At 41.9% G+C, this 22,174-nt stretch overlaps 1 protein-coding gene across 2 annotated transcripts in view; it reads right to left on the bottom strand.

Moving 5' to 3' along the window:
- Window positions 1–2,196: 2,196 nt before the first annotated feature.
- Window positions 2,197–22,174, bottom strand: part of si:dkey-183c6.8 (protein O-GlcNAcase) — a 56,549-nt gene continuing 36,571 nt past the window's right edge. For both annotated transcript variants that reach the window (XM_024373270.2, XM_024373271.2), the window contains exons 16-18: window positions 21,804–21,987; window positions 21,455–21,614; window positions 2,197–4,463 (exon numbers count right to left, since the gene is read on the bottom strand). In XM_024373270.2, the coding sequence (XP_024229038.1) occupies window positions 4,327–4,463; window positions 21,455–21,614; window positions 21,804–21,987 (481 nt within the window). In that variant the 3' untranslated portion in view covers window positions 2,197–4,326. The remainder of the gene's footprint in view (window positions 4,464–21,454; window positions 21,615–21,803; window positions 21,988–22,174) is intronic.

Below are 22,174 nucleotides of genomic sequence, written 5' to 3'. Positions count from 1 at the left end.
GCAAGGAAAATATCTAGCTAATTATTTAAAATAATGAATGTATGAGATCGCAACATTTGAGAATACATGCATTTACTTACCTTATCACTCAAATAGTGTTATGAGTGAGTGCACCAAACATATTTCCAGGGTGTTGATGCATCCTCCCAAAACAGCCTCTTCCAACACCAAAAGGGAAGTTTTGCTTTGATGTCAAATTAACTTATATATTTGCTAGCTACCTACAAACCTTAGTTCTTGTGCTAGCTAACATGCTACTGAACCATGTTTAGGCAAGGCATGAGTTAGCTTGCTACCTATCACATGAATTGTACAAAAATATGCTAGCTAAGCCCCAGCAAGTCAGTCAGTGGCGCTGACAGATTGAAACTGGTATCAACAAAATGTTTAAAATTTATCAGGAAGTTAGACACACACCAGACAACTGTGATTGATGCAGATCCGACCAAATCAGAACCAATTATTGACGTCTATGTATGGTGCAGATTCGGTTCATGCCAGACTTTGGAAGGTGCTTGTTACGGAGTCTGAAACAGTCCTCACTGGGAGGCTACTATTGTTTACTATCATCTAAACACCCACTCCCTTAATATCAAATGTAAATGTATGATATCTCACCGGACTCACCCTAGGTTAGGGTCAATTCAAATTCAATTCAGGAACAAAGAGAAATTGTGATGGAATTGACCCTAACCCGTATCTCTCCCAAATACACTCCCTCAATCTATACCTGTCTCCCTCCTCTGTAGCTAAGTGAAGTCCTCTAATTCAGTTGGTAGAGCATGGTGCTTACATTACCAAGATAGTGAGTTTGATTCCCAGGACCAGCCATATGTAAAATGTATGCACGTATGACTGAAAGGCACTATGGATAAAAGCATCTGCTAAATGGCATCTATTATTATGTTTTCCTGTCCCCTCCCCTCCATCCCTTTAAGCTGTATTAGGATATTCCTCCCCATGCCTCGTGTCTTCAGGCTGGTTGTTTTGACTCGCACATTCTCCCTGGCTCTCCTGCTCCTCTACATGTGGGTGATACACAAGTGGTGGAAGGGATGACGTAAATCACACAATGTAAAGCATTAAGTTATATTTAAATCTACTAGATACAATCATCTACCAGACTAATTCTTCAATTTTTTCCCCACACAGCCAACACAGAATTTATATCACTTCGTAGCTTTAGAAGACAGACACAGACCGACTGACTGACTGCATCAATCAGCCAGCCAGCCAGCCAGCCAGACAGTTATAGCCACACAGACCGACAGATATAATGTAAATAATGACTTCTTGATCATTTCTTCTCCAGCTCTCTGCTGAGTCCCCACAGCCCCTCTGGGCGACACCAGATGTTCTTCCAGTTCCACCATGTCCACTCCTACCCCCTCCTCAGACAGCCATGCTGATACCTCCACAGACACACAAACTCTCTCCCCTGGACCCAGCCTTGGAGCCAGCCCTAGCTCCTGGCCAAGCGACTGCCCCAGCCCCCCAGGGAGGTTTTCAATGCCTCACGAAGAAGGGCACAAATTGGTAGATGTTTAACATTTTAAAAAGCAGACGTTGAATATCCCTTTAAGAATAGGGAAGTTATTGGTCTTTGGAAGGTGTGTCAATACACTCAGTCACTACAAAGATACAGGAGTCTTTCTTAACTCAGTTGACAGAGAGGAAAGAAACTACTCAGAGATTTCAACAATGAGGTCTATGGTGATTTTAAAACAGTTACAGTTTAATGGTTGTGATCTGATCAAACTGAGGATGGATCAACAACATTGTAGTTACTACACAATACTAACCTAAATGACAGAGTGAAAAGAAAGCCTGCACAGAATGAAAAATATTCCAAAACATGCATCCTGTTTGCAACAAGTCACTTATGTAATACTGCTAAAAATGTGGCAAAGAAATACACATTTTGTCCTGAATACAAAGCGTTATGTTTGGGGAAAATCCAACACTACACGTCACTGAATACCACTTCATATTTTCAAGCATGGAGGTGGCTGCATCATGTTATGCGTATGCTTGTCATCGGCAGGGACTTGGGAGTCCTTGCCGAAAATGTGCAATAAGGGGTATGAAGAATTTGTGAAGGAACTGTAGATGTGAAAAAAATGACAAAAAATAAATTTCTTAAAGAGATAACTTCATGACATGATGGAAGACAAAAAGGCACAAGACACTGAAAGGCACAAGGAGAGGGAAAAATATTTTAATAGTGTCAACACAAAAAACATTTTTATAAAATGTTACATTTTAAAACATTGGTATTACTTCAGTAATTTGTAAACAGACTTCTTTCTACACAGTAACATGATAGTTTAACCCTCACACACCCTGAATGAACAGTCAGGTCGGGATTCAGTCCGAAACTGCGTTGTAGCACGTTTGACATTTAAAGGTAATTTCTCATTGAACCAACCTCTGCAGCTTTTACCGTGAATGTGATCTCTGGGACCATTGCCTTTAAATGGAATGAACATTGGCTATACACATCTAACAACAGACCTCATTACAAAACAACCATTGTTCACTGAAGCAAAGACAAAGGCTCCGTCCCAATGGCCCCCTATTCCCTACATAGTACACTACTTTTGACCATAGTGCACTAAATATGGAATAGGGTGTCATTTGGGACAGAGACAGTGATACAAGGACAATGAATAGTAAGCGCTGCTGTTCTAGAAAAGTACTCACACAGATAGGAGACGAATGGTTAGGAAGTGATCGAGAGAAAAAACCTGACATGTTTGTAGTGTTCTCAAGCACTCACCTAGCCAAAGATTTTGATAACTAAATCCCTTCCATCTGTGACCTAACTCTATAAATAAAGTGTATTATTCTCATTAAATTGAATAAAGGTAAAAGACATAGACCGATGACAGTCTTCTCAACCAAGGCCGGATTCAATCCGAAACTTGTTGCAGCGTGGTTGTTGTTTAAAAGTCATTTCCATGTTGCAGCTTTTTCCTCAAGTTAGTAGTACTATAAAAAAAGTCAAGTAGAACAAAAACACACAAGAAAGTAATAAAGCTACATATATGGTCAGTTCCAGGGTCCGCGCCAATCCCTTGAATGCGATCTCCGCAAACGTGGGGATATTACCTTTAAAAGCTGCATTGTCTACAAGCAGGATCGGATTGAATCCCAGCCCAAGTCTCCTCAGTAGAAAATTACATTCTTGGTTTCTAGTGAAGACATGTCTCAGGTATAAAATGTTTAAAGGATGCGTTGTTGTTCTTGTGCTTCTAGAAGATAGAAATAAAAGGACGTGATGAATGATGCTATATGTCCTACGCTGAGTAGGATTTATCAGTGTGTGTGTTTGTGTCTGTGTGCCATCTGATGCACATATTGGTTTTGTGCCTGTCTTCATCATCCATATAACCCTCAGCCTTATGTGTGTTCATATGTGTTCGCATATGTGTTTGTGTGTGTTCGTGTGAATGTTTGCCCTCTGTCTTTTCATGTGTTTTCGTGTGTGTAAAGACAGCACTGTGTAATCCATTACCCTGTATCACCTGTGTGTGATTAAGCTTACAGTAGTTATATTGTTCCTTTTGTACTCCACAGTATTTATATGAGTATATGTGTGTTTTTGAGCATGTGCTGTGTGTGTGTGCGTGCATGCATGCAAATGAATGGGTGAGCGCGTGCATGTATGGGTGTGTATTGGGGTGTAACGGTGGCAGTACAGGGACCTCGGGTCGTACTGTGAACTTTAATGAATAAATTTTTTGAAATATATATGCTATGTCTACGCTGCGATGTATGCCTCGAGTAATTCTATACTGAAAAAAAACACATTTCTGGCTATTCCCTTAAAACAACGACAGCCTATGCACACGTTGTAATCAAAATTGTGATCTTAATTGGTGCACTTAAAAACTGTCATTTTGTGAGGCGCAGCCGGGAACTAGTTCTGTACAATGGCGGGTGGTGAGGTCAACAAATTAATTTGCCAATTCACACTCTGTTATGCTTACCACAGTTGAATGGACCTCCAGGTATACAGAGCTACTTAACAGTGACAGCCCATCACATTACCTCGGAGTGGGAGATGAGAAGTACTGTGCTACAGACATGCTCTCTTTATGAGAGTCACACAAGTGAACATCTTTTTCTCTTTGTAAGAAAAACAGTATTAGCATAGACCTATACAATGTCTGAGCCATTTTTACACATTGATTTCACACGCATATTGCACTTTATTTTAAATGTAGTTTTGATGAGTAATCATGTATATACCGAACCGTGGGTTTGGCAAACCATTACACCTCTTGTGTGTACATTTCTGTGTGTGTGTGAGTGTGTGTGTGTTCAGAGCAGCCTGCCCAGTACCACTCCCTCTCTGTGTCGTGCCTCTCCTCTGATGATCTCCAGGAAGCCTAGTTTAGTCAGGAAGTCCAGCCTCATGCGATCTGTAGGCTGCATCTCACAGAACACACCATGAGAACCTGTAACACACACACACACCACACGTGCACACACACACACACACACACACACACACACACAGAGACAAAGAGTGAATAAGATGATTGTTGATAGAAATATGAGAGCGAGCAGAGAAGAGAAAGTGGAACGTGTCAAACTCATTCCATGAAGGAAAAAACAAAACAAAAAATCTCAGCCATCCGTGGAATGAGTTTGACACCCCTGAACTAGAACAACCAGAAAGACAAAGGTTACCTCCCAAATGGCACCATATTACATTTGTCCTGTTTCACACATGTACAAGTGTGTAACCTGTACAAGTCTGTGGTGTGAAATGGCAATCTGAAATGGAAATCTGCCAGGAATCAGCCATTATTGACGCCGACCCTGGAGCAATTAGGGTTATGTGCCTTGCTCAAAGGGCAGATCGATATATTTTTCACCTAGTCGGCTCTGGGATTCAAAGTAGCAATCTTGCGGTTACTGTCCAACGGTCTAACCACTAGGCTACCTGCCGCCCTACACTCTAGGTTTTTTCGGTTTGTCCCCATAGGGGAACCTTTTTTGGTGCTAGGTAGAACCTTTTGAAGAGTTCTTCCAAGAACCCTCTATAAAACGATTCTACCAGGAACCATTTTATCATCTTACATTTCTTCCTAGAACCTTCTATGAAGGGTTCTACATACTACAGTGAACAATAGTATAAATATAGTAGTAAAATAAAACTGTAGTATATACTATAGTAATTAATGTAGTGTTTTTGCAGATTGTAGTATACTATTATATTTACTATAGTATTTTTGATTTATTATCTTTGAAATAGAAGTGAAGGCTTTCTACTTGAGGAAACCTACTGGAGAAATACTAAAAAAGAGCATATTTCCATAACTTGTAGGTAGGTAGGACTGGGGTCAATGCAGATAGTCCGGGTAGCTATTTGGTTAACTATTTAACTAAATATTTATCAGACTTATGGCTTGGGGGTAGAAGCTGTTGAGGGTCCTGTTGGTTCCTGACTTGGTGCATCGGTAACGCTTACCATGCAGTAACAGAGAAAACAGTCTATGACTTGGGTGGATGCAGTCGGTCAATTTTTAAGCCTTTATATTTTTATTTGTTTAACACTTTTTTGGTTACTATATGATTCCATATGTGTTATTTCATAGTTATATGTCTTCACTAGTATTCTACATTTCTACAATGTAGAAAATAGTACAAATAAAGAAAAACCCTTGAATGAGTATGTGTGTCCAAACGTTTGACTGGTACTGTAGGTCAGATTAAAAATCTATTTAATCCATTTTGAATTCAGGTTTTAACAAAACAAAATGTGGAATAAGTTTTTTTTTCACCTTTATTTAACCAGGTAGGCTAGTTGAGAACAAGTTCTCATTTGCAACTGCGACCTGGCCAAGATAAAGCGTAGCAATTCGACACATACAACAACACAGAGTTACACATGGAATAAACAAAACATACAGTCAATAATACAGTATAACAAAAGAAAACAAAAAGTCTATATACAGTGAGTGCAAATGAGGTAAGTTAAGGATATACATAGGCCATGGTGGCGAAGTAGTTACAATATAGCAATTAAACACTGGAATGGTAGATTGGCAGAAGATGAATGTGCAGGTAGAGATACTGGGGTGCAAAGGAGCAAAATAAATAAATACCAGTATGGGGATGAGGTAGGTAGATAGATGGACAGTTTACAGATAGGCTATGTACAGGTGCAGTGATCTGTAAGCTGGTCTGACAGCTGGTGCTTAACTTCTTGGATATAGGGGGCGCTCTTTTAATTTATGGATAAAAAAACGTGCCCGTTTTAAGCGCAATATTTTGTCACGAAAAGATGCTCGAGTATGCATTTAATTGGCAGCTTTGGAAAGAAAACACTCTAAGGTTTCCAAAACTGCAAAGATATTATCTGTGAGTGCCACAGAACTCATGCTACAGGCGAAACCAAGATGAAACTTCTACCAGGAAATGGGTAGAATTTTTGAAGCTCTGTTTTCCAATGTCTCCTTATATGGCTGTGAATGCACCAGGAACGAGCCTGCGCTTTCTGTCGTTTCTTCAAGATGTCTGCAGCATTGTGACGTATTTGTAGGCATATCATTGGAAGATTGGCCATAAGAGACTACATTTTCCAGGGGTCCGCCCGGTGCCCTTTGTCTAAATTGGTGCGTAATCTTCAGTTGCGGGCATTTTCTCCTGGGATTCAGGACAGAAAGCACATTTCCACGAACAATGTAGCATCAAAGAGATATGTGAAAAACACCTTGAGGATTGGTTCTAAACAACGTTTGCCATGTTTCAGTCGATATTATGGAGTTCATTGGATAAAAGTTAGGCGTTTTTATGACTGGATTTTTTTTTTTTTTTTTTTGGTAGCCAAACGTGACGCACCAAACGGAGCGATTTCTCCTAAACAAATAACCTTTCAGGAAAAACTGAACATTTGCTTTCTAACAGAGTCTCCTCATTGAAAACATCTTAAGTTCTTCAAAGGTAAATGATTTTCTTTGAATGCTTTTCTGGTTTTTGTGAAACTGTTGTCTGCTGAATGCTAACGCTAATGCTAACGCTAAATGCTACGCTAGCTAGCTACTGTTACACAAATGATTGTTTTCCTATGGTTGAGAAGCATATTTTGAAAATCTGAGATGACAGTGTTGTTAACAAAAGGCTAAGCTTGAGAGCTAGCATATTAATTTCATTTCATTTGCGATTTTCATGAATAGTTAACGTTGCGTTATGGTAATGAGCTTGAGCCTGTATTCACGATCCCGGATCCGGGATGGCTCGACGCAACAGGTTAAAGCTAGTGAGGGAGATGTGAGTCTCCAGCTTCAGAGATTTTTGCAATTCGTTCAAATCACGGGCAGCAGAGAACTGGAAGGAAAGACAACCAAATGAGGAATTGGCTTTGGGGGTGACCAGTGAGATATACCTGCTGGAGCGCGTGCTACGAGTGGGTGCTGCTATGGTGACCAGTGAGCTGAGATAAGGCGGGGCTTTACCTAGCAGAGACTTGTAGATAACCTGTAGCCAGTGGGTATGGCGACGAGTATGAAGCGAGGGCCAACCAACGAGATCGTACAGGTCGCAATGGTGGGTAGTGTATGGGGCTTTGGTGACAAAATGGATGGCACTGTGATAGACTGCATCCAGTTCGTTGAGTAGAGTGTTGGAGGCTATTTTATAGATGACATCCCCGAAGTCGAGGATGGGTAGGATGGTCAGTTTTACGAGGGTATGTTTGGCAGCATGAGAGAAGGATGCTTTGTTGCGATATAGGAAGCCAATTCTAGATTTAATTTTGGATTGGAGATGCTTAATGTGAGTCTGGAAGGAGAGTTTACAGTCTAACCAGACACCCAGATATTTGTAGTTGTCCATGTATTCTAAGTCAGAGCCGTCCAGAGTAGTGATGCTGGACGGGCGAGCAGGTGCGGGCAGTGATCGATTGAAAAGCATGCATTTAATTTTACTTGCGTTTAAGAGCAGTTGTAGGCCACTGAAGGAGAGTTGTATGGCATTGAAGCTCGTCTGGAGGTTAGTTAACACAGTGTCCAAGGAGGGGCCAGAAGTATGCAGAATGGTGTCGTCTGCGTAGAGGTGGATCAGAGAATCACCAGCACCAAGAGCAACATCATTGATGTATACAGAAAAGAGAGTCAGCCAGAGAATTGAACCCTGTGGCACACCCATAGAGACTTTCAGAGGTCCGGACAACAGGCCCTCCGATTTGACACACTGAACTCTATCAGACAAGTAGTTGGTAAATCAGGCGAGGCAATCATTTGAGAAACCAAGACTGTCGAGTCTGCCAATAAGAATGTTGTGATTGACAGAGTCGAAAGCCTTGGCCAGGTCGATGAATACGGCTGCGCAGTAATGTCTCTTATCGATGGTGGTTATGATGTCGTTTCGAACCTTGAGCGTGGCTGAGGTGCACCCATGACCAGCTCTGAAACCAGATTGCATAGCGGAGAAGGTATGGTGGGATTCGAAATGGTCAGTAATCTGTGAACTTGGCTTTCGAAGACCTTAGAAAGACAGTGTAGGATAGATATAGGTCTGTAGCAGTTTGGGTCTAGAGTGTCACCCCCTTTGAAGAGGGGGATGACCGCGGCAGCGGTTGAACAGGCTAGTAATAGGGGTTGCAACAATTTCGACAGATCATTTTAGAAAGAGAGGGTCCAGATTGTCTAGCCCGGCTGATTTGTTGGTGTCCAGATTTTGCAGCTCTTTCAGAACATCAGCTATCTGGATTTGGGTAAAGGTGAAATGATCGGGGTTTTGGCGGGTTGCTGTGGAGGGTGCCGGGCAGTTGACCGGGGTAGGGGTAGCCATGTGGAAAGCATTGCCAGCCGTAGAGAAATGCTTATTGAAATTCTCAATTATAGTGGATTTATCGGTGGTGACAGTGTTTCCTAGCCTCAGAGCATTGGGCAGCTGGGAGGAGGTGCTCTTATTCTCCATGGATTTTACAGTGTCCCAGAACTATTTTGAGTTAGTACTACAGGATGCAAATTTCTGTTTTAAAAATCTTGCCTTAGCTTTTCTAACTGCCTGTGTATATTTGTTCCTAACTTCCCTGAAAAGTTGCATATCACGGGGGCTACTCGATGCTAATGCAGAACGCCACAGCATGTTTTTGTGCTGGTCAAGGGCAGACAGGTCTGGCGTGAACCAAGGACTATATCTATTCCTAGTTCTACATTTTTTGAGGGGGGCATGCTTATTTAATAACCTCTAGTGACACCCCATCCCGTGAACGGGACCGTTATCATCATCTGACACTAATTAGCATAACGCAACGGACATAAATCTTCCTAGAAAATATTCCTATTCATGAAAATCACAAGTGAAATATATTGGAACACAGCTTAGCCTTTTGTTAATCACCCTGTCATCTCAGATTTTCAAAATATGCTTTACAGCCAACGCTAGACAAGCATTTGTGTAAGTTTATCATAGCCTAGTATAGCATTAGGCCTTGCTACCAGCAGGCAAACTTGTCACGGAAATCAGAAAAGCAATCAAATTAAATCGTTTACCTTTGATGAACTTCGGATGTTTTGACTCACGAGACTCCCAGGTAGACAGCCAAAGTTAATTTTTCCCAAAATATTATTTTTGTAGGCAAAATAGCTCCGTTTGTTCTTCACGTTTGGCTGAGAAATCGCCCGGAAATTGTGGTCACCACAACACCGAAAAATATTCCAAATTAGCTCCATAATATCGACAGAAACATGGCAAACGTAGTTTAGAATCCATCCTCAAGCTGTTTTTCTAATCTATTCGATAATATATCAGTCGGGAAAATTCGTTTTTCACTTGGACCGATTGGAGTAATGGCTACCTCTGTATTTTACGCAAGAATCTCTCTCGGAGCCACCATGTGACCACTAACGTAATGTGGCTGCCTACGGCTATTCTTCAACAGAAATGCGTAAAACTACATCACAATGCTGTAGACACCTTGGGGAAAACGTAGAAAGTGTAAGCTCGTTGATGGTACATTCACAGCTGAATAGGGAGTCATTGGAACGCAGCGCTTTCAAAACCTGGGGCACTTCCGGATTGGATTTTTCTCAGGCTTTCGCCTGCAACATCAGTTCTGTTATACTCACAGACAATATCTTTACAGTTTTGGAAAGGTTAGTGTTTTCTATCCAAAGCTGTCAATTATATGCATATTCTAGCATCTTTTCCTGACAAAATATCCTGTTTAAAACAGGAGCGTTTTTTCCCCAAAAATGAAAATACTGCCCCCTAACACCAACAGGTTAAGATGGTGAGGAAGGCACTTTTAAAGAATAGCCAGGCATCATCTACTGACGGGATGAGGTCAATGTTATTCCAGGATACCCTGGCCACGTCGATTAGAAAGTTCTGCTCGCAGACATGTTTCAGGGAGTGTTTGACAGTGATGAGGGGTGGTCGTTTGGTCGCAGACCCATTACGGATGCAGGCAATGATGCAGTGATCGCTGAGATCTTGATTGAACACAGCAGAGGTGTATTTGGAGGGCGAATTAGTTAGGATGACATCTATGAGGGTGCCCGTGTTTACTGATTTGGGGTTGTACCTGGTAGGTTCATTGATAATTTGTGTGAGATTGAGGGCATCAAGCTTAGTTTGTAGGATGGCCGGGGTGTTAAGCATGTCCCAGTTTAGGTCACCTAGTAGCACGAGCTCAGAAGATAGATGGGGGCAATCAGTTCACATATGGTATCGAGGGCACAGCTGGGGGCAGAGGGAGGTCTATAGCAAGCGGCAACAGTGAGAGACTTGTTTCTGGAAAGGTGAATTTTTAGAAGTAGAAGCTCAAATTGTTTGGGTACAGACTTAGATAGTAATACAGAACCCTGCAGGCTATCTTTGCAGTAGATTGCAACACCGCCCCCTTTGGCAGTTCTATCTTGGCGGAAAATGTTTTCAGGGTTTTTGGGGGTTTTCCTAAGCCAGGATTCAGACACGGCTAAGACATATGGGTTGGCAGAGTGTGCTAAACCAATGAGTAAAACAAACTTAGGGAGTAGGCTTCTAATGTTAACATGCATGAAACCAAGGCTTTTACGTTTACAGAAGTCAACAAATGAGAGCACCTGGGAGTGGAGATAGGCACTGCAGGACCTGGATTAAACTCCACATCACGAGAGGAACAGAGGAGAAGTAGGATAAGGGTACGGCTAAAGACTATTCGAACTGGCTGTCTAGCACGTTCAGAACAGAGAGTAAAAGGAGCAGGTTTCTGGGCACGATAGCATAGATTCAAGGCAAAGTGTACAGACAAAGGTAAGGTGAGTACATTGGAGGTAAACCTAGGCATTGAATAATGAAGAGCGAGATATAGTCTCTAGAGATGTTTAAACCAGGTGATGTCATTGCATATGTTGGAGGTGGAACAACATTGTTGGTTAAGGCATATTGAGCAGGGCTAGAGGCTCTACAGTGAAATAAGACGGTAATCACTAACCATGACAGTAATGGACAAGGCATATTGATATTAGAGAGAGGCATGCGCAGCCAAGTGAACATATCGGTCCAGTGAGTGGTTGGGCTGGCTGGGGTCATGGCGATTCAGACAGTTAGCAGGCTAACAAGCTAACAGTTAGTAGGCCGGAGCTAAACAAACTAGCAACTAGTAGACCAGGGCAAGCTAGCAGTTAGCAGGCCGGGTTAGCAAGCAAGCAGTTAGCATGGGCTAGCAGTTAGTAGACCAGGGCAAGTTAAGGAGTATGAATACTTTCTGAAGTCACTGTACCTAAAAGTAGGCAGATAGTAAAGTTAAAACACTTGAGAGCTTTCAAAAAAAACCCAACAGAAAATAATATTTTAAATGTGATCCATGTCCTAGGACACAGAGGGGTTAAAATATCAAAGTTAAAGTCCATCCAGTGAAGATAGGAGAACTAGCTAGCATCCATCAACGAGAGGGCCAAGCATTCCATGGAATTTAACAGGTGGAAGAAACAACTGGAGAGGTCCATTTGTGCCGAGCTGTAACTTGTAGGACTGCTGGCAGCCGGTGATGTAGTGGTAGGACGCTGCTGGTAGAGTAGCTAGCTAGCTAACATTAGCTAGCTGTACAGACAAGCTTGACTAGCAATTCCTATGAACCACAAAATTAAAAGAATAGCGAGCGAAAAGTAGCTGGCTACACTCATACTACCCCTGACTATTAAACAAAAAGCTAAATGAACAATAAACTTCAGTGTCTCAACACTCTTAGGGAACTCTGTCGTTGTTCCACAAGATCACCTCAACCCAACCTACGTGTACCCTGCCAATATCCTTGCAGCCACATTACACGTGGATGCAGACAGTCCTGTACGGGGACGCGGGCAGTTCCAGAACACGGACATGAGCATTGCCACACATAATAAACTACACCAAGTCTTTACAGGGTGTTACATTCATCCCTCACTAGGAAAACCTGATGTCAGGGAAGTTATACATAAGATTAAGCATCACAATGAATTAAAAGGTATAACACAGTTTACAACACACCTTGAGCTATAAGCTCACTTAACACTATGCAACAGTAAAGCACAGGCATATAAAAACACCCTCAAACCAAAAAAACTCTCAGAAATATGAGATGTGTGTGGTGCAAGAAAACACTCTGTAATGAGGTGAAATTTGCAGCAAGAGAGACTCCTCTGTGTATGACTGATAGCTGGTCATAAGTGAGTCTAACCATTGGTTTAGTCTGTCTCTTCTCTGAGGGAACTGGGACTAAAAACTAATCTGAACTGGGGCCAAGGGATTGCAAGATTTCTGAACTGGGGCCAGGGACTACTGACTCGTCAGAGCTAGGGCTTGGGGTTAGTGACTCCTCTAAACTAGGGCTTGACACAAGAGACTGTTGCACACTAGGGCCATTTAATTATCCTCCAGAGGTCACTTCACTTTCATCTTCAGAGGGGCACTCCGGTTCAACTTGTGCTGAGAGGGAAGGACTTGTGTACTGGCATTGCTCCAGGGAAAATCCAACACTGGAGCTTCAGAGGATCCCATTTCCTCTTCCAAGCTTCCTTCATCTTCATTTATTCCTTCACCTTCATCCTCTCCTATAGCGAGGCCCAGAACTGCCTCCTCATCTTCATCAAATGCCAGGGCAGAAACCGAGACGGGCGATTTATGCTGTTGACATATCTCCATCCAAGAGTTCCTATTGGTGGGCCTCCCGGGTGGCGCAGTGGTTAAGGCCGCACCAGTCTCTGGTGGCACAGCTGGCACTGTACTGCAGCGTGAACCCAGAGACTCAGCCAATAACCCAGGCTCTGTCGTAACCGGCCGCGACCGGGAGGTCCGTGGGGCGACGCACAATTGGCCTAGCCTCGTCTGGGTTAGGGAGGGTTTGGCCGGTAGGGATATCCTTGTCTAATCTCGCACCAGCGACACCTGTGGCGGGCCGGGCGCAATGCGCTCTAACCAAGGTTGCCAGGTGCACGGTGTTTCCTCTGACACATTGGTGCGGCTGGCTTCCGGGTTGGATGAGTCTACTTTCATAGTCCCTGATCAGAGTTGATGCAGGAATTCAGGCCATAATGGACATTTAACAAAGCACCTTGGCCACAGTGCTGGCTTTCTGGTCTTTAGTGGGCATAGCGAGTGAAGTGATCTGTCATTAGAGTGATGTTACTAATGCACACTGTCATTCTTCAGAGAGAGGAAGTCTATACACTCCAACTCTAGTGGGGCACATTGGTCATTTCCTGTTTTCACAGCTCCCATGACATATCCCAGGATCACTCTGCTGGGCTCTCTCAAGCTCTGCAACATCCAGTTGAGACAGGTAAGGACTATGTGAACCTATGAGGTTCACGTGGGCATTAGGCAATGTTTCTGGGGTGACTCCTAACATCACGGCTGCATAGTTTTGGATGTCAGACGGTGTCACCTCCATAGCAATGGTCCGACAGTTGGCTTTGACACCAAGACCTGGAACTTCAATCCAGTCATCCTCTTGATTGCTGCAGGGGTGCGGTCTTCTAGACAGTGCATCTACATCAATGTTGACTCAACCAGGATAGCACTCGAGCTTGAAATAGTTGACCAAAGCCACCAGCCATTTTTGTTATCTAGGCCGTCATTGAAAACAAGATTGTATTGTTCTTAATTGACTTGCCTGGTTAAATAAAAGGTACAATAAATAAAAAATTAAAAAACGTATTCAACAGTTGCACTTGGAGTATTGTTATATTCTCCTAAAAGAAGAATAGTACCTTTAGGGACAACTCTAACAACAATTTGGTACATTGTGTTTGTACAAACTTTTGTTATTGACCAAATACTTATTTTACACCATAATTTGCAAATAAATTCATTAAAAATCCTACAATGTGATTCTGTATTTCTTTTCTCATTTTGTCTGTCATAGTTGAAGTGTACCTATGATGAAAATTACAGGCCTCTCATATTTTTAAGTGGGAGAACTTGCACAATTGGTGGCTGACTAAATACTTTTTTGCCCCACTGTATCTGAATACTCCTAAAATTATCCTTATTTATATGAAGCACCATAACTTGTGTGACCAATAAAAATAAGAAAGGAGAAATTGGGCATCCTTGTTTATTTCCATGTCTAAGATCTGTGAAGTTCCATGGGATAATTTAACAGAGCTGTTACTATTATTGTAAAGTGTCTTAATTACACTTTGAAAATATTGACCAAAACCCCAAAATCGAAAAGTCTCAAAAAGAACATTGTTAAACTGTATCAAATGCCTTGTAAAAGTCTACAAATAAAATAAAGCTATCTACAATAATGTGCTCATTGTAGTCTATCAAGTCCAAAACTACTCAAATATTATTACATATATGTCTGCCCTTCATAAAACCAGACTGGGGTATCATCAATGATTTGGTCAAGGCTTCCATCTTTCTGCAAAGATAGATGCAAGTAGCTTTCCATCATTGTTTATTAATGTGATTGGTCTCCAATTTCCTAACATCATATAGAATCTCTGTTTGGTTTGGGTATTACAGAAATGAGGCCTTGTGTCAAGGAAACAGGCAGGACCCCAAAATCAATTGCCTCCTTAAAAACATGAAATATAAATTCCACAATATCCTCCTGAAAATGTTAAAGAATTCCCTGGAGATTTGTTCTCTTTTAACTTGCTGATACATTTTTTATATTTCATTGATAGAAATAATTTCATCAAGACTTTTGGAAGACTTTAGCTATGAATTTTGCATAGTCTTTGACAGAGTCTAGAAAGGCAGATATGTCACTAGTAAGACAGGCATTACTGGTATAAAGGTTACCATAGAATTCTGAAACATATTTTGAAATATCTTTGGGGGTTTTCATTTCCTTTGCCATCTATATTAAGCTTGTGAATAATGTAAATTCAGATTTTTTTTTCTCTAAATTGCAAAAGTATATATATTTTTTTTCCACCTTCCTCCAACCATCTCCCCCTTGATCTTACAAATGCCCCTTTTGCTCTCTTCATACATTCAGTCCATTTCTAGTTGTAAAGAGAATAACTGACCCTTTCCTTCTTCATCAAGGTCCTCCATAGAGATTAGGGAAAGTATTTCCTTAAGTTTATCTTCCCTCAATCTTTTAAGTTCAGCGATTTCTTTACCTCTCTTCATGGCTGTTTGTCTTATTTCATACTTCATTCATTCCCAATATTTCCCAGAAGACTTAAATAGTTGGGCTTTCCTCCAATTGTCTTGTATATTATCTTTGGCATTCATCTTGAAATGATCATCTTCCAACAGTCTACTATTGAGTTTCCAATAACTCCGATTCGGTTTAGCTTCAGATCCATTAATATTTAAAGATAAGAATATAACTTTATGATCAGTAAGAATTGATTCCTTGACTACAGTATTATCTAATGAATTAGAAATGAACCAGAAGTCCATTCTTGACTGTCTGCACATGTCCTTGTTACTCCAAGTGAAGTCCTTTCTATCAGGATATTTAGATATGAAAATATCGACTAATCCAAGACCGAGACATAGATTATTAAACTCAGGATTAACAATGCTGGATCTGTTAGGAGGGGGATATCTGTCAGTCATCACATTAGATACAGAATTAAAATCTCCACCTAAGATCATTTTGATATCCAATAACGCTTCTTCAAATTCTTGAAATAATATCCTGTTGTTTTGTTTGTTGCTGGATGCATAAATATTCCCTAGTAAAAAAGTTTCATTGTTGAAATTCACTGGCAAAATTAATCAACGTCCAGAGTGGTGAGTCTTACTACTGATGACCTTCCCTTTAAAAGCACCTCTTAAAACTGCTATACCTGCAGAGTGGTTGTTGCCATATGATAGCCAGATACCGTTACCCCATTGATTTTTCCAAAAAGACAGATCGGAAGAACACGCATGAGTCTCTTGTAGAATGTAAAAGTCTGCATTAAACCATTTGCAATACAGGAACATAGTCTTACATTTGAGTATATTAAAAATACCCCTGACATTAATTGAACAAAGAGATAAAGACCAAATTCAACCAATAACATTGTTATGCTAACATAAGCTTTTCCTAAGGGTATGTAACTCAAAAGGATTTCCATCCCATTATTATCCTCTCCAACAAAAACAAACAAATATAGGTCATAAAGTTACCAAATAATTCTTACTCCCACAAGGGGGAGACATTGTGTAGACTTTACAATAAGCAGTTATTTACCTATAGTTAGTGTTCAGTTTACCAGTTCTTAGGTCAGCCTTTTCTCATTTAAGTGTTTGTGTACATTTTTTATAATAAAAGGCAGCTTTTCACCTGGGAACTAGGCAGTTTTTTGGCCTGCCAGTTCTGTCCGAGTTAGACTGGCTCTCTCTCAAATGTTCAGATTTGGACGCATTTCTTTCCCATCGATGATCACTCTTGCACCGATAAAAAATAAGAAGTTTTCCCTGCCTTTTGAGCTGCAGCCACAGTTTCTCTCTTGTCACTTTATCCGCTGAGGTCAGATCCTCATGAACCTCAAATTTTGCTTGATGAGGAACTCTCAATTCTTCGCTCGCCTCCAGAGAAGATCCCGTGTAGATCTGTTGGTGAGCTGGATGGTTGTCCTCGGTCTCTTGTCTTGATCCTTACACATAACCATAAACTTCTGGTGTAGAAACCAGAGTGTGGCACTTCTGATTTCCATAGGATACTTGAGGATTAACAATATTTCTAGTTTCGAAGTCAGAACCCATCACACAGCATTGTTGAAAACTCGTTTCTGATTGGCTAGAATGCATTCTAGAATGGACATTAAAACCAGATAATGGGAAAGTTGGAAAAGATATCGGGACACCTTGCAATCATGATGCAATATGCGCCTACTCATGCAGACTGCACTTGCTGTAAAGTTAGAGCTTCTAACCAACAACTGCACAAATGCAGGTCCTATGAGGAAACCCGATTTGTGGCCCACGTGAGAAAAACATTTAAACGTGTTAACCCTCGCAAGGCTGTCAGCCCACGTCCTCAGAGCATGCGCAGACCAGCTGGCTGGTGTGTTTACGGACACATTCAATCAACCCCTATCCCAGTCCCCACATGCTTCAAGATGGCCACCATTGTTCCTGTTTCCAATAAAGCTAAGGTAACTGAACTAAACGACTATCGCCGCGTAGAACTCACTTCTGTTACCATAAAGTGCTTTGCGAGACTAGTCAAGGATCATATCACCTCCATCCTACCTGTCACCCCAGACCCACTCCAACTTGCTTACTGCCCCAATAGGTCCACAGACAATGCAATCGTCATCACACTGCACACTGCCCTATCCCATCTGGACAAGAGGAATACCTATATAAGAATGCTGTTTATTGACTACAGCTCAGCATTCAATACCATAGTACCCTCCAAACTCATCATTAAGCTTGAGACCCTTGGTCTCGACCCCACCCTGTGCAACTGGGTCCTGGACTTCCTGACGGGCCACTCCCAGGTGGTGAAGGTAGGAAACAACATCTACACTCCGCTGATCCTCAACACTGGGGCCCCACAAGGGTGTGTTCTCAGCTCCCACCTGTACTCCCTGTTCACCCACGACTGTGTGGCCATGCACGTCTCCAACTCAATCATCAAGTTCGCAGACGACACAACAGTGGTAGGCTTGATTACCAACAACGACGAGACAGCCTATAGGAAGGAGGTGAGGAAAATAACCTTTCACTCAATGTCAGCAAAACAAAAGAGATGATCGTGGACTTCAGGAAACAGCAAAGGGAGCACCCCCCTATCCACATTGATGGGACAGCAGTGGAAAAGGTGGAAAGTTTGAAGTTCCTCGGTGTACATATCACCCACAAACTGAAATAGTCCACACACACAGACTGTGTGGTGAAGAAGGACAAAAAATGTGGCATGTCACTGAAAACCCTCACTAACTTTTATAGGTGCACAATTGAGAGCATCCTGTCGGGCTGTATCACCACCTGGCACGGTAACTGCAAAGCCCACAACCACAGGGCTCTTCAGAGGGTGGTGCGGTCTGCACAACGCATCACTGGGGCAAACTACCTGCCCTCCAAGACACCTACAAAACCAGATGTCACAGGAAGGCAAAAACAATAATAAAGGACAATAACCACCTGAGCCACTACCTGTTTTACCCCGCTTCCATCCAGAAGGCGAGGTCAGTACAGGTGCATCAAAGCTGGGACAGAGAGATAGAAGCTGTTTTTCAAACTCAAGGCCATCCGATTGTTAAACAGCCACCACTAGCACAGAGAGGCGGCTGCCTACCTACAGACTTGATATCATTGGCCACTTTAATAAATGGAACACATGCCACTTTAATTATACCACTTTAAGAATGTTTACATATCTCACATTACTCATGCCATATGTACAGTTGAAGTCGGAAGTTTATATACACTTAGGTTGGAGTCATTAAAACTCGTTTTTCAACCACTCCACACATTTCTTGTTAACAAACTATAGTTTTGGCAAGTCAATATCAATATATCGCCATGAAAAAGCCATAAAAAAGCCAGACTACGGTTTGAAACTGCACATGGGGACAAAGATTGTACTTTTGGAGAAATGTCCTCTGGTCTGATGAAACAAAAATAGAACTGTTTGGCCATAATGACCATAATTATGTTTGGAGGAAAAAGGGGGAGGCTTGCAAGCCGAAGAACACCATCCCAACCGTGAAGAACGGGGGTGTCAGTATCATGTTGTGCGGGTGCTTTGCTGCAGGAGGGTGCACTTCACAAAATAGATAGTATCATGAGAGAGGAAAAGTATGTGGATATATTGAAGCAACATCTCAAGACATCAGTCAGGAAGTTAAAGCTTGGTCGCAAATGGGTCTTCCAAATGGACAATGACCACCAAGCCCACTTCCAAAGTTGTGGAAAAATGGCTTAAGGACAACAAAGTCAAGGTATTGGAGTGGCCATCACAAAGCCCTGACCTCAATCCCATAGAAAATTTGCAGGCAGAACTGAAAAAGCGTGTGCAAGCAAGGAGGCCTACACAAGCTCTGTCAGGAGGAATGGGCCAAAATTCACCCAACTTATTGTGGGAAGCTTGTGGAAGGCTACCCAAAACGTGTGACCCAAGTTAAACAATTTAAAGGCAATGCTACCAAATACTAATTGAGTATTTGTAAACTTCTGACCCACTGGGAATGTGATGAAAGAAATAAAGCTTAAATAAATCAATCATTCTCTCTACTATTATACTGACATTTCACATTCTTAAAGTAAAGTGGTGATACTAACTGACCTAAAACAGGGAATCTTTACTAGGATTAAATACCAGGAGTTGTGAAAAATGGAGTTTAAATGTATTTGGCTAAGGTGTACGTAAACTTCCGACTTCAACTGTATATACTGTATCCTTCACTATACATTCTTTGCTATTATTGCATCTTAGCCGCTCTGTCACTGCTCATCCATATATTTTATACTTATATATTCTTATCCCATTCCTTTACTAAATTGTGTGTATTAGGTTTTGTTGCGTTATTTGTTAGATATTAGGTATTGTTGTGAAATTGTTAGATATTACCTGTTAGATACTGCTGCACTGTCAGATCTAGAAGCATAAGCATTTTCGCTACACTCTCAATAACATCTGCTAACCATGTGTATGTGACCAATAAAATTTGATTTGATTTGAAAAACGTAGATAGCCAGCAGCATTTATTTGTTTTTGAGCATCTGATGATCTAAGATGGTGAGTGATGAACATGAATTTCTCTGGTCCCTACTGTTGCAGTCATGACGCAAGTGGCACTTTGCTGTCAAATATTCCCAAATGTTTCTAGTTTGACCAGCTGTTGTCAGCAACTACTATTTTTTAATTTGGCAGTCATATTGGCAGGTTTGCTAGCAACAAACAATTTAGCTAGCTTCTAGCCTAGAGTTTGATATGCAATGCGATCTCCTCATAATGAACAGTGCTGAGTGTCCTGACGAGAAGAAAAACTTTTCTAGCTATGCCAGGCAAAATCAAGCATCATCAGCTCATTGTTACGGATGTATCCAAATGAATGTAAATAGAAAACAGCTTAAACAAACTCTAACGCAGCTACTTCGCTGTAATTCTGGTTGCAGAGGTGACTGTGTTAGCCGTAGCTAGTTGGCTAGCTAGGAAGCAAGGGACAATAACGTTTCCACCAAGCATGGCAACAGAACATATAAAACAAACAACTGGGCTGCGACATAAATATCAAAATACTGGGTCGCTTCTCTAGCAACCAAAATATGAAGAAGTATGAATTGCCTTTTAAAAATGTAAATATCAACACAAAATATTTATTTCTACCACTAAATGTGTGCTTCAGTATTATTTTCTTTGCCAACTGTGGTATTCGCGGGCCAAACGCCTCAGTTATGCACATTACCTTGGAAAAATTTACTCCGCAAAGGGACTCGGCTCCGACCTTGCGCCACTACGTCGTCCATTATTTCCAAGGTAATGTACAGAATGTCTGCGTTTTCCCTTACATAAGTGAATTTGAACTGATGACACCTTCAAATAGGGGGACTAGATACATAAAGTGCTTTCATTTCTAAATAGTAAAACAGATTTGCATGAAAATATCCTAAAATAAAAAGGTGTTAATATGAAACATCTCAAATCCAAAATGCTGGAGTATAGAGCCAAATTATACGTTTTAGCTTCACTGTCCAAGTATATACGCAGGGGATACTATAACCAATAAATAATTCAATAAATCATTGTAACTTTTTATACCTGGGCCTAAACAGTTATCCTCAAAAGGCAATGTCTGCATGTACCACACTCACCCACACACACACACAGTGGGCTTTCAGTGCAGTAAATAAAGCTGTCAGCAGGCAGCGGGTTCACACTGACGTCCACTTACACACACACACCACACTCACTCAACCCATCGCCACACACACACCCACCCACACACACACAGTGGGCTTTCAGTGCAGTAAATAAAGCTGTCAGCAGGCAACGGGTTCACACTGACGTCCACTTACACACACACCACACTCACTCAATCCATCGCCACACACACACTCTCACCATTGGCTTTAAGGGCAGTGAGGAGTGCGGTTAGCAGGCAGCGGGTCACACTGATGTCCACCAGGTCAGGCAAAGCGTCCAGACGGAGCTGGGAGGGAAAGTGGTAGAGAAGAGAGTCTGGGTATTCCCCTTGGTCCTCCTCCATCTGCTGCAACACCTCCTACAGGACAGGAGGGGAACTGGAGTTAGATAATACATAAGAAAGAGGGATGGGGTGGAGAGCGGGTTGGAGAGAGAGAGATGGAGAGAGGGAAGGGGAGAGGGATAGAGAGCGGGATGGGGGAGAGAATGAGTGTGTGTGTGTTATGTGTGTGTTCTTACCTGCGTGTGTGTGTTTGTTTGTTCTAACCTGTGAGTTGGCATGTCCGGTGCGTGGTGGGTATTTATCTCTCATGGCGGGCATCCAGCAAGTCTGGCAGCGCTTGGCAAAGGAACGAACATCTACGACACCCAACACACACCCACACACACCTAGCTCATCCTCCAGCACCATGCTGTACTCAGGACACAAAGCCAGGCAGGGCCCCAGACACCTGCAGGGACACACACATGCATATAAATACACAGGCACACAAACTGTTGATAATTTGTCCTCAAGCTTGCACGCTCAGAGACACATACCCTTTTGACACTATTCTGCCGACCTGAACCATGCATAACAAAGCCAGCTCAGTACAGCTTGGCTCGACTCATAGCATAGGAACAGACACACACACACAC

This window comes from Oncorhynchus tshawytscha, linkage group LG15, assembly GCF_018296145.1.
Source record: "Oncorhynchus tshawytscha isolate Ot180627B linkage group LG15, Otsh_v2.0, whole genome shotgun sequence".
In the NCBI taxonomy this organism is placed as follows: domain Eukaryota; kingdom Metazoa; phylum Chordata; class Actinopteri; order Salmoniformes; family Salmonidae; genus Oncorhynchus; species Oncorhynchus tshawytscha.
Note: the sequence above shows the minus strand (reverse complement) of the source record. Positions and strands in the feature narration are given on the sequence as shown.